The sequence below is a fragment of the Gavia stellata genome, chromosome 9 (genome assembly GCF_030936135.1).
Source record: "Gavia stellata isolate bGavSte3 chromosome 9, bGavSte3.hap2, whole genome shotgun sequence".
Taxonomy (NCBI): Eukaryota; Metazoa; Chordata; class Aves; order Gaviiformes; family Gaviidae; genus Gavia; species Gavia stellata.
The window spans coordinates 10,399,540-10,411,963 of NC_082602.1; the positions used below are offsets into that span (position 1 = coordinate 10,399,540).

The 12,424-nt window shown below is 36.6% G+C and overlaps 1 protein-coding gene across 9 annotated transcripts in view; it reads left to right on the forward strand.

Annotated features, from left to right (window-relative positions):
• Positions 1 to 12,424, forward strand: part of LDB3 (LIM domain binding 3) — a 131,929-nt gene that overhangs the window by 85,187 nt on the left and 34,318 nt on the right. For 8 of the 9 annotated variants that reach the window (XM_059821501.1, XM_059821502.1, XM_059821504.1 and 5 more), the window contains one exon: positions 11,593 to 11,628. In XM_059821501.1, coding sequence (XP_059677484.1) covers positions 11,593 to 11,628 — 36 coding nt within the window. Of the gene's footprint in view, positions 1 to 955; positions 1,939 to 11,592; positions 11,629 to 12,424 lie in introns of those variants that run through there. The other variant, XM_059821509.1, reaches the window with a different exon arrangement.

The window sequence follows — 12,424 nt, forward strand, 5'->3', positions numbered from 1 at the left end:
TTCGCTCTCAAGTTCCTCTGCATTAACACAATCGTCTTGTGTTTTGGGTGTAAATAATGAGGGGAACGTTACCTTGTGTTCAATGAATCAAATATGTTTAGCAAATAACAAGAACATTTTATTTTCCATTCTGTTTGATATACTTCTCCTTGACTGTGCTCTCATCCCACATCCTCCTCCTTCCCCTTTTTATTTACAAAACCTGAACTCGAACTGTAGAACATCTAGAAAAGACTAAATCCTGAGAGGTGCTGAACATTGCTTACAACTTGCTCAAGCACCCCAGTCTGCAGTCAAAGCCAGCTAGGGGTGTTCGCAGGAGGTGGCCAGTACTTCACAGGACTATGCTTTCAAAATCCCATGTTATTCTGCTTTTTGACACAAATGATGAGAAATATTTATGCAAATGTCAACGCTTATACTCATGCTGAGAAAAGCTATAGAAAAGTACTGCTGAAACCTGTGGCTGATGGTCCTTACAGGAAGGCTGACCCAGGTATTACAGAATGGAAAATATTTGCATTAATTTTGCTCTTGTATGGAGTTAACATTCACTGACTGCTCAGCACGGGGGAGGGAGGGAAAAGCCAAGACAATCTGCTGGCAGGAAAACAGTGGGATTACACTGCATTTCTAGCAAAAGCAGCCCTGTAATACCAAGAACAAGTCAAAGAATATGAAGTTATATCAAGTAACTTCTCAGAAATTAACAACTGCAAAACCTTTCATACATGGTCCAAAAAGGATCACCCAGCCTTCTTTGCACTGATTTGAAAGCTGAGGGGAAAAATCCAAATAAATTGCCATTGCCCTAGTTATAAGGCAGGGGAGTGGTGGCCATGGTCCCTAACCCCTTTCTTTCTCCCTCCTTCTTTCTTCTCTGTGTGTGTCTCTGTCTCTGTCTTTCTCTCTCTCTCTCTCTCTCTCTCTCTCTCTCTCTTTCTTCATGCCACAGGGAAAGGTTTGAAACGGAACGTAACAGCCCACGCTTTGCCAAATTGCGCAACTGGCATCACGGCCTATCAGCGCAAATCCTTAATGTTAAAAGTTAAAAGCCCACATTTAGCAGGCAAATACATGAGACAGAGAATTACAGTAAAAAATTAACTGCTGTCCTGAGTTAGAGCCTAAGAGTGTCACACACACAGTAAAGACTTACTGCTAGGGCCTTTCTCTGAGTGCCTGTCTTCGGTAGATTTCTGTTGTTAGCCTGGTATCTATTCACTGTCACCAAAAGTAAAAATAATGATACAACCCAGTTCATGTTCTTCATTACACAGTAGATTAGCTTTTGTCCTTTACTATATCAAATGTAAGTTCAATATACAGGAAAACATCACTATTGTACTCTCTTGACTTTTTAATTCTAGAAGAAAATGAGAGAGAAGGTATTGACAGTATTTCTTCAGGAGGAAGGGGAATGAGACTTTTACTGAGTTTTACCGCTGTAAAGATAATTAAGAGGGAGAAAGAAAGATGGAAAGGAAAACTGAATGAGCCTGGCGTAGACTTTGCTAAATGTACAACATACTTAGTTTGCATAGTTGAATGATGCCGTTTGAAATAAGATATTAGCAATGTGAAGTTGTATTTCTTCAATATGTTATACTGGTAGAAGTCACTTGCTGTAAGTTTTCTGCTGGAAACCTGAATTTGTCATTATATGAAAGCTAGAGATAGCTGTGGTTGCTCAGGATCTGTGAGGAAATGACATTTGCTAGAGGTGATTTAGGAGTGAGAAGAATATATAGTACTACTGGTGCACTGAAGTTTTTAAAGGCATCTTGTAAGTTTTAAGGAATATGTAAGTTTTAAGGAATATGTTGCCCATTCTGTATTGCTCTTGCTTTGACCCACATTTTTTTCTGTATATAGCAGCATGCTTTATCTGAAATAAAAGGTTTTAAAACTAAAATAATTATGTGCCTGTTTTACACAGTACTTTATTCTGTTTTAAAACAATAACTGCTTCAACTGATTATTGAAAGAAGAACTTTTCTTTCCACAATAGAAAATTTGGTCAAAAAGTTTTCCCCTATTACCTATAATTTCTACTGACCTTTAAGTTATCTGAATTAGAATAAATCTGACAAATCAGTAGAAAGAAAAACAACAGAAATTAACAAATATTGTATTAGATGTGAACGAAAACAAAGCATAATTAGTAGATGTTAGATGACAACCTACTGATAATATAATTTAGCATTTCCATTTGAATAATATGCATTCTCTGGCAATAATGTAGTAATTTGAGCCCATGGTGAAGGCACTTGAGACATTGCTGGTGCTTAGAATGGGATCTTTTTGTTTCAACATTACAACAATGCTTTGCTTTTAAGCTGTGTCAGTCAAGAGATGGCAAACCTATACCAAAGGCCTCCAAATAATTCTGTTTTCTGTTTGAAGTACACCAAAGGCAATGTCACTTCCCTTTCTAGTTTATGCTTTGATCATTAAATGGAACAAAAAATGCAACTAAATTAAACTGTTTGTGGTTTCTATAGAAACAGTTGATGTGGGCCCTCAACAATCTGCATTAGGAGTCCTTAGCACTGGTTGAAGAAAAAGTTTCTGGTGATAAAACACTGGTCTCTGCAATGGAAGGCTGACTCTGTAGCAGCCCTGCCTGCAGCCCTCAATATTTTTTTTTTTTCATTAACTTCTATAAACTGCAAGTTAGGTACCTTTATCTGGTAACAGTAATTCTGATCAAAGAGATTACTGCATGAGATTAGATTGAAACTCTTACACTTTTTGCTGCTTCCAAACATCTGGAATTTATATCAGTTCACTCAAATTCCCATTGTTTTTCTGTTTTATAGAAAGAAGGAAAAGCTACTGTTCATGGACAATTTTGCATGAATCAACCAAATACTGGAGTGTTTAAAGGAAAAAAAAAAAAAATCTAGCTATCACACTTCAAGAAAAACTAGTAATTTTTCAGTATTATTTAAGAGTACATGAGCACTAGTTCCTTTTAAAATGCACTTCACTTTTCTTAGATAAGTACCACAGCAATTCAGTAAGCATGCCATTTAATACACAACATTCACTTGTATTTTCCTTATGGGAACACAAACAGATTCTGACCATACCATCTTATTAGTGCCTGTGGAAATCAGCATAACTGCATGAAATAAGAGCAACATTTTAACTTTTCCTGAATGTTGCTAAGATCAAACTTTGGTTCAGAGTGGGTGAATTTTATTTATATATGGGAAATTTTGATAGAATTTAAAATACCAATAGGCAATTAACTATTTTTTCATAAACATCAAATCCACCTAAGTAAAAAATCTTCCAGTTCTAATTTTCAACAAAATTAAATGGTTTTCTGAATAAGTAATACTACAGTGTTTTCACTTAAATAGGAGTTGTGTATCATTAACATTTTATGAACATAATACAGATACTATTTATTTCAAATAGTCCTAGTGCATGTACTATAATGGAAAAGAAAATTTCTAGATTATATCTCAATGTTTACACTTAATGTTATTTTTAATGGGTTTTTTTAGTAATTAGAAGAGCATCGTTTGATCAGATATGAAATTAATGCAGATGTAATTAAGAAACCCCTTCCCCTTAGCTCTGCTTCAGTGGATTTAAAGATAAAAATTCAGTGCATATAAACCATGTAATCAGATAGACAAATAGTTGTAATCCTTTTTCCTGGAGGATACAAAATAGAATCTAAACACTCTCCAAGCTTGTGTAATTTCAATTCTTTATGTAATTACAGAAAAAAAGCAATAGAAAATATCTTCAATAGTTGGTAACTTTTGGAACTTTTGCAATGCTAAAGACCTTTTGTGAAGGTGCTGTCGTTAATCCCTAAGGCAAGCCTGTTTACAACAGCATATTTCTACTGCTTAGTCCAGCCCCTCTCAAAAAATCTCCCAAGCAATGGGCTTTGTTAATTAAAATGTCAGTCAAATTTTTCTATCCAGTTTCTTGTTTATATTTAGACCAGTCATTCCTTAACTCTTACTCCTCAAAAATCTGCCTTTATGTCGTCATGGTGATCTTCAAGCCCAGGAAATGAATGTTACAGATCTTTCTTTATTAAGAGGTCTTGGTTTTCCCTCCTGAGGAGGAGGCAGACTTTTTCTGTAAGGTGCAGAAATTGGGCTGGATTTGTCATTCCACTACATCTCATTGCTAGGGACTGTAAAACTTAGGCCTGATAAGGAATCATTAACAGCTTTAAGAAACCACTAGCTTTGTTCTAGCAAACGGTCAAGTCTGGCTTAGTTATGCCCTATTTTTAATATGTCCAGGCTTATCTCACTGTACGTTGCTTCTGATTGACCAATCCCATCTTGCAGTGTTTCTTGACCATTTGCAGAAGTCTGCTGGTTTGCCTAGGAAAATTAGTCTCAGTTAATGACAGTGAGGCTTAAAATAGGTTCCTGATTGAAGACTCGATGAGTCATTTAAGTCTTTAAAATAGCACTGATGATAGGCAGGTATATCTGTCCCATGCTGAATATATTTTGAACCATGACTGTTCTGCTGAGCAAAGGACAATGGTTGGTGGCAATACTGTCATCTAAAGAGCCACTGTACCAAAAATAAAGTCAAACACAGTATGTGGATAGTGATATTAACCCCCTGCCCTTCCCAGTATTGCCAGTAAAGCATAGTGTTTTAAGCATTTAATGAAGATACAGCAAAGCTGATGCCAGTAGGAAATCAAAACCAAAAGGCCTTCCAGGTAAATCTGCTTGTCTGGTTATGACACAGGGAAATGCTCATTTTCTGCTGTGGTATAAGACCGTTTGATCTAAACTAACCCGTTTCCTGAATACTGCTGCCTTGCCTTCTACTCAAATGGTCTCCTCCTCACTTCCTATGGCGCTTAGTTTGCAGCAGGAATACTGACTGCATGCAGTGTGTGCTGATGGGACGTGGCTAGAGTGTGACTTTAGGAAAGCAGGCATGAGAACTTGACCTCTCTTCCTTTCATGCAAGAAGAAATTACAAAAGGAGAATGGTTCTGTGGCTCCTTCCCTTGCCTACCTCTTCTCATGCCTGCCTGCATGGGAAGGAGAGTAAGTTTTCGCTATGTAATAAATATAGAGGTCGCTTTCTTTTCATTGCAGTTTCTCTCTCATTATGCACAACTGTGTGGAGTATATCTTCAGTAGCGAAGAACAACTATTTTAGGGACTACTTTATCACTTTTGAAAAGTCCAACTCTTGTGTATCACTGAGCTGTCTGAAGCCTTCTTCAGGGGCAGAAGAGGTGACACCAATTTTTCACTTGTGCACTCAGGCTCCCATAGGGACTAAGTTGATGCTGTGGCTTCTTTAGCAGTGTCTACCAGGAGTTTCAGTGACTGGGACTATCATTACATTTATCAGAAAATACATGGATATCTGCACAAATTCTAGTTTGCAAAGTTGAAAAGCTAGAATTTTGGTATAGTACATGGTAGTAGCAGATAATGACTTTCTTTAATCAACAGCTTTTTGCAATATACATGAAAATGAATTGACTAAAATTTGCTCCCAAGCACAATAACATTCTTTGTTCTACTGCTGCTTATCAAAGCTACCTGACACCACCAAGCCAAGCTAAGGCACCTTGATCCCCTTGCTTCTTTCGCCAGAATTTCCAATGATTAGCATTGCTGACCTGCCCAATTGCCAAAAACTTCCTATCTGTATGCTAATCGGATTACCAAAATCCTTTTGAAAGACATACCTTATTTTTCCACAACAGCCCATGGAATAAAGCAAGACTTCTATAGGTAGCTTTCTCATTTAAGGAACATAACTGCAATAAAGAACAATAAGCACATCATTTTAATATCTTCTGATCTCTACTTAACTTTTAGCACCTAAAGAGTGACAAAAACATAGGAATAGTGAATTAACTCAATTGGCTTTATGGAATTCTGAGTGAAACTGAAAGGGAAAACTGTTTTCAAGCCAGTTCTCTGTAGAACCAATTGATCAAAGATGGTGACCATAAGGTATGGTGTATCCACTTGAATATACTCACTTAAAATTGAAAGAGTGAAGCCTCCAAATGAAATTAGCAAATACCATGAAGCTTTTCTCAAAGTAGTTCATAGAGAAAGTAATGCATAAACTAACAGAGCTTGTTAAAGCCCAAGATTCAATTGGGGGCGGGGGGGGCGGTGCGGTGTGTGTACTGACTTATATTTAACGTCTTGTCTTTACCATCTCGGTCTTCTGCATGTTCCTGTCCAGCACTTAATTAACTTTTGCATGGGCAGAAATTAACATCACTTTCATTCCTACTGTGCAGACTTTAAGATTCTCATATGCATCCTTCTGCTGATGTAGATAGCTAACCAAGAAACCAGTGCACAATGCTACCTTTCTCGCTGACTGCTCGCTTGCATTGCCTTCAGTCCAACAAGGAAAAAGCAGTTCCTGCATGTAGCAGGCTTTCCAACAAGCACGTGTAACCCAGAGGTACTCGGCTGTGGTCTGTGGATCATCAGACTGGCTCACAGACCTTTGTTTAGGGTGAGCTGGAGAACTGGCTGATAGCATAGCACTGGCACTGCTTCCTTTTATTCTGGTTCTAAATTGTATTAATGTCAGCAAAATTACGCTAAATACTAATAACTTCCTAATAGTTCATTTCCACGTAATCATTTGTTGTAGTTGACCTGGAACGTTATATGATTACAAATGAGAGAGAGAGGAAAAGTAAGAAAATCCTTAAGAGAATTTATGAACTGAAATGTAATCCACATTCTGAAAGAATGACAACTGCTGTAATTCACACTACTTACTGATTTTGTTCAGGAACTGAATAGAAAAGACACATTAATATATTTCAGATGCAGCTTCAAACTTAGGATAATATCATGTAGAGAAAGTATGAATTTTCTTACCATCAATGTGCACAAATTAAAAAGTAGCTCTAAAAAACTACCAGACGAAATTGAGATCTATGGGTTCTTGTTCTTCTCTCAGCTTCCCTGGAGAAAAGTGAAGTCATGATGAGAAAGAACAGTTCAGTGAACAGGGAACAATTTCCTGGTGTACAATACCTAAACTTTGTGCATTGGTTTTGTCTATAATGGCCACAAATACAAGCTGGAAGTCCTGATCCTGTTCAGATAATTATCTGAAATATATCCCAGTTCAAATTGCAAAATTCTGAGTATGTGGAGCAGTCTTTGTTCTTGTAAAGTGATGTGTTTACCAATAAGATGCATTGGAATACATATACCTTCATGCCAAATATCACTATGTAAATCTTGGAAAGGAGTTAACTTTCACCAACACTGATGCTGCTTTAGTTCCAGCTGCATTTATTATTTGACTGTTAAATATAACAGCATACTAGTAGCTGCCACTACAATGCATCCACAGGAGGTATTTGCTTTGATTTCAGTGAGCTGCTTTGATTGAGTTCCATACTACTTGTTGAGAATGAGTTGCTGGTTGTTTTTTCTTCCACTGAATACATGATAATGCTTTTCCTATTCTGTGGCACTGTCTGCACAAACCAGGATACCTTCCGGAAGAAATGTATTTCCCTGTTTTGGAAAGCAGACATACTAGCAGGATATATTGCAATCGTTTTGGTGTGGGCTGCTCACATTCTTAACTACAGTGGCTGAAAAAGAGAGACTAGCTCTTCTTCTACCCCTTTTTTTCTGATCCCAAGCTAAAGTTTTAACTAAATCAGCATGATAGTTGTCTTCTGTCCTCTCCAGTTAACTGCCTATGATTTCTTTCTGTGTCTTATGGTGTCTTTGTTAAGATAACAAAAATATAGCTTAGGGAAAAAAAGACAAACAATCTCAATAGTTTCATATTCATCTGACCATGGAAAAATTCTCAGCTGCAAACACAGAAGGGTAGAAATAGCCTCACTGGATCAGAACAGCAGTTAATCTAGCTCAGCGTCCAGTTTCCAACAGTGTCAGTATCTCGTGCCTTTGAGACAAAATGTTTGGAAGGCAATAATGAAATAGCTTTCACACAACTGTACTACCAGACACACTGTAAGAATTTTTTTTAAATTTTGTGACTTCTACTTCTTAAAAGGAATTTTATTTGTAGGCAAATATGCTTATGTAAATATACGTACATGTTAGGATGAAAGCTATTATAAGTCTAATAAGGACAAGTCCTGCAAATCCACAATACTCTACTAGAAAAACAGAATTTTTAATTTCAATAGATATAGACCCTAATAAGCTGTAAGTCTTAATAATTATTTCCTCTTTGAAAAAAGGCTCGTATATATCTGTCAGGTTCGATAGAAGACTATTGGATGATCAATACAGGAAGATACTGATAAACTGCATAGTAATATTTATTTTAAAAATCCATAATCTCATATTAAAGAGGGTGAGCTGATATTTTAAACACTCGGTTGGGATTCAGGAGAGCTTATTTCAGCTCTTTGCCCTGCTGTGGACCTTCTTTTTGACGATGAGCAATTCTATTAAGTTTTAGTTCCTCGTTTGTAAAATGAGAAAAATATTGTGTTGCTCCATGAGTATATGGAGGAAAAAATCAATTATAATATTCACTGATTGTTTCAGTACTGAAAGACAGAGAAGAGTTAAAGGACCATGTGGTCTCTGGGTGCCTGATGTTTCTTATGTCATCAGATCTTCATTATAAATTAAATGATTCTGTGTCTACACCATTTTAATGGAACAGAGAGGAGCTATTCAAGAGAGAGAGTCTAGATCTGTTATTCTCTAAGGAGAAGGTAGATGGAAGGTGCACAAGCTCCACATCTTAGGTTGCTTTTTACATGTACATGTTTGTTTGGGAATCTTTCACATTTGGTTTCCAAAAATAAAATAGAATGGGGAAGTATTCCAATGTCCAGTACATACAGTTTGGATTCAACAGACTCATTTACTGGAAACTCTCTGAAGTTTCTTCAGGCTCTTTTTAGGATCCAATAGCACACACAAGCTTGGCTTGCAAATGAATTTTACATTTTGTTACTCAAACTATTATAATTCTTGCTAGTGTGTGGGAAGGAAAGCCTATTTCTATCATTTCGTTCACTCTGTCTTTATGACCATATCATGTAGCATATTTTTATGAGAAGGAAACATTTCATAATTTCCATTGTATAATATACTGTGTAATTGGAAGACAGTATATTGCATAAATAAATCTTGTTTGAGATATATGTCCAGTATTTAATAAAATCTGTGGGAGTTGTTCTCCCAGAACAGTTGTTGACTAAGGCCCTCCTATCAAAAGCCATTTCAGCTGGGGAGTAAAAGGGCTGCAGGCAAAAAAACATTAATATTAAATCTCTCCCAGAGAGCTCAAAACTACTATTCTCTACTGTCAGGTATTTGAGCAGCCTGAGTAGCCACAGAGATACAAACTGCTCAAAATATTCTGAGCCAAATTCTTTCATGTTGTGAAGGTATCAGCTTCCCTGAGCCTGCCCCAGGGATGTAGTTGACTCAAAAGTTAAATTAATTCTGCATTTAGTTAGCAAAAAATGTTTGATTGTAGAGGCTGGAAATCCAATAGTCTGTTCTTCAAAATGCAAGCCTTGCCAATAAGAGACACGTCTGATCTTGAGCCTTTCTCACTGTTAGCCAAACAGGAATTAGTCCTGTTGACTAGGAAGAGAAATAGTTCCTGGAAGCAAAACTGTGAGGAAGTATTGTGTGCCTTTCAGCTCATCCTTCCCTTTACTCTCTGCCTTTTCCTTTGCTTTATTCTGTGGAAGTATGTTTACAATACTTCTCTCTCTCTTTTAACCTTCACAACTTCCCTGCCATTGTCACTCAACATTGTCCTATACTTGTATACTCATGGAAGAAGTTTTCATGAAAAAGTCCTGACCTCAAAGTCAAGTGATGTTTTTCTGCATTCTTCAGTATAGCCACAGCTAGTGGAGCAGAAAAGTTTGGATCAGATTAATAGTACAAACAGAGGCTTAATGCTGCTTCTGCCTGACCCTAACTGCCTGCCTTTTGGTGTTGACTATAATTTCTCACAGAATATTTGGTAACACTGGAAATAAACAATGCTTTATTCTTTTCAGGCTGTGACTGTGTTTTTTAACGTTCTCGCATGATTATGGCTCTTGGTATACTAACATTTCCCCCAACACATGCACAGTTTCTAATCTTTCCTACACCTGACATTCCAGTGAACTCATGGCTTGGTTACCATAAAGATAGTGTTTGGTTTCTCATTGCTTTAGAGTGGTGAACCAATTGATCTTATTGGGGTATTTACTTTCAGAACAGGTTCTTCCGTTCTGACCATAATAGTCAGACAGCCACATCTGAGAGTCCTTTCAGATCTCCTTCTGGGTTTGAAAATCTGGCTTCAATTCATATATTTTAAGGGTTACATTTTAGTTAGATGTTTTAAAAATTGGTAGAGAACACCTATGCCCAAACCTTTGCTGATGTAAACTGGACTGGTTTTTATAACTTTATTGGACCTAAACTAAGGAAAGACTATGTGACTGTATGTATATACGTACATGTACATACATAAGCACAGAGAGAAATATAGGAAATACTACTAATAATGTGGAAAATACTAAGAACAGCCTCCCAAACATAATGTGAGACAATGACTGGAGCTCAACAAATCCACATAAATAAATACATGTATTCCTTCTTTCTGAAGGACCTTTCAGAAAGAAGGTTCAGCTGGGTAAATGAGGACATTTGCTTTGTGGTAATTTTAGATCCCAGTTATGAAAAATGTTCTCATTTGGCATATTTCAACTTTAAACGTGTTGAAATTCCAGCACGATTCCTTAAATAGGAAAGGACACAACCAGCCACTAAATGGGTAAGTAATTGAAAACTATCTCAATTACTTAATTGGATTTCAAACTTAGGAGTCTAAGGCTAAAGGATTCTATTCTTTATGAAAATACCTATGTCTTAACTTCTTACATAGATATACAGTTGCTTGCACTTAAACTGATCTGTTATTTTTGTAAGTGTGTGTGTGTTTACAGAATAACAGCCTAATTCTGTATCACTGAAATTGAGGCTGACATACTCCTCACCTCAGTGGAGGAATGATTTCACTTGTTTCTAATCCAACTTAGGAAAACTAGCACTTACTTGGGTAGGACAGAGAATTTTTAAGTGATGCCAGACATACATAATCCATCTTGTATGAGTCTTTGTTAACCATTTAACTGCTTATCACTTCAGGATATTGGATCCTTGAGGACTGCCCAAATCTGATTATTTTAACCGCTTGGAGTTGGCATCAGAATATGTTCCACTGGAATATTATTGAAATTTTCTTTTAAGAGGGGATACACACATACAATGTCTAATTTGTAACTGTTAATTTTCCTTCATTTTACTTTAATATTAGAAACAAAGTTGTTTGCAGTTGAGAAGCAGCATACAGTAAACTTGCATATTTGGTGGGTTTCACTTGGAGAGCTGAAGAGGTTTCTCACAACTGTATTTATGAGCAACCACTCTAGGATGCTTTTTGCAACCAAACATTTCTCCTCAACCCATCTTCGTTCTCCCTGTTGGGTTTGTGGTTTGTTTTTTTTTTTTTTTGCCACCACTGGCAATTGCATTTACTTTATTCATACTCTATCCCCTCCTTTCACAGAGACAAGGAAAATGTTGCAGCAGCATCAGAAAACAGGTAATGTTTGCTTTGTGTGTTTTGCTTCGCTCATATTCAGAGTTTACCTCCACTTTCCCCATATTGTTCTTAGCTCAAAACCATGAAATTTTTACACTGTTTGAGCAGATGATGAAGGTAGAGGTTTCAACTAAGTGGGTTTGTTAGGCATTTCTTTCTAATGTAGACTTCAAAAAGCTCTGTGAGATGGGGCAGGTGGGGCTCATGTTTCTCAGAACTTATAAACCTGAAAAATAGGCAGCTTTTATCAAATGTTCTTGAAATGGAGTTTTGTCAGTTTGTGATGGCATTTTAAGAGCAATTTCCATTTTAAACTTTGTCTAGACTGTTCAAGATGTTTTTAAAAGCGAAATAAGATTATCTTTTTGGTATTTTAATAACATTTATATACCAGATTCTTGCGTATCTTGATTGATCCTCAATGGGTTATGAGGTTCAAAACATAGTATCTCTCTAAGTTCATTCTCTGTAAGTTCGTTCTTTCATTTCAAAAGTTGTTTTCTCCCAAAGAATCTCAGCACAATTTGCAGTTGCATATAGAAATGTATTGTTTTTTATTAGTTCATATACTAAAACACACAAGTACTGAAGCACAGGTACTTCTTGAGTGAATCTGACCAATTATTTAATGGAGCAAAGAAATGCCCCTTATTAGTTTTTCATTAAAAGAATTCTATCTCACTGCTTTCCTCTGTCTTGTTGATTCCTGGCTAAACAATGTGCAAACACTTTTTATTTTTGTGTTTTATAAGACTGCTCACATTTGAACAAAGGTTGCATGGAGTTAAAATCCAAG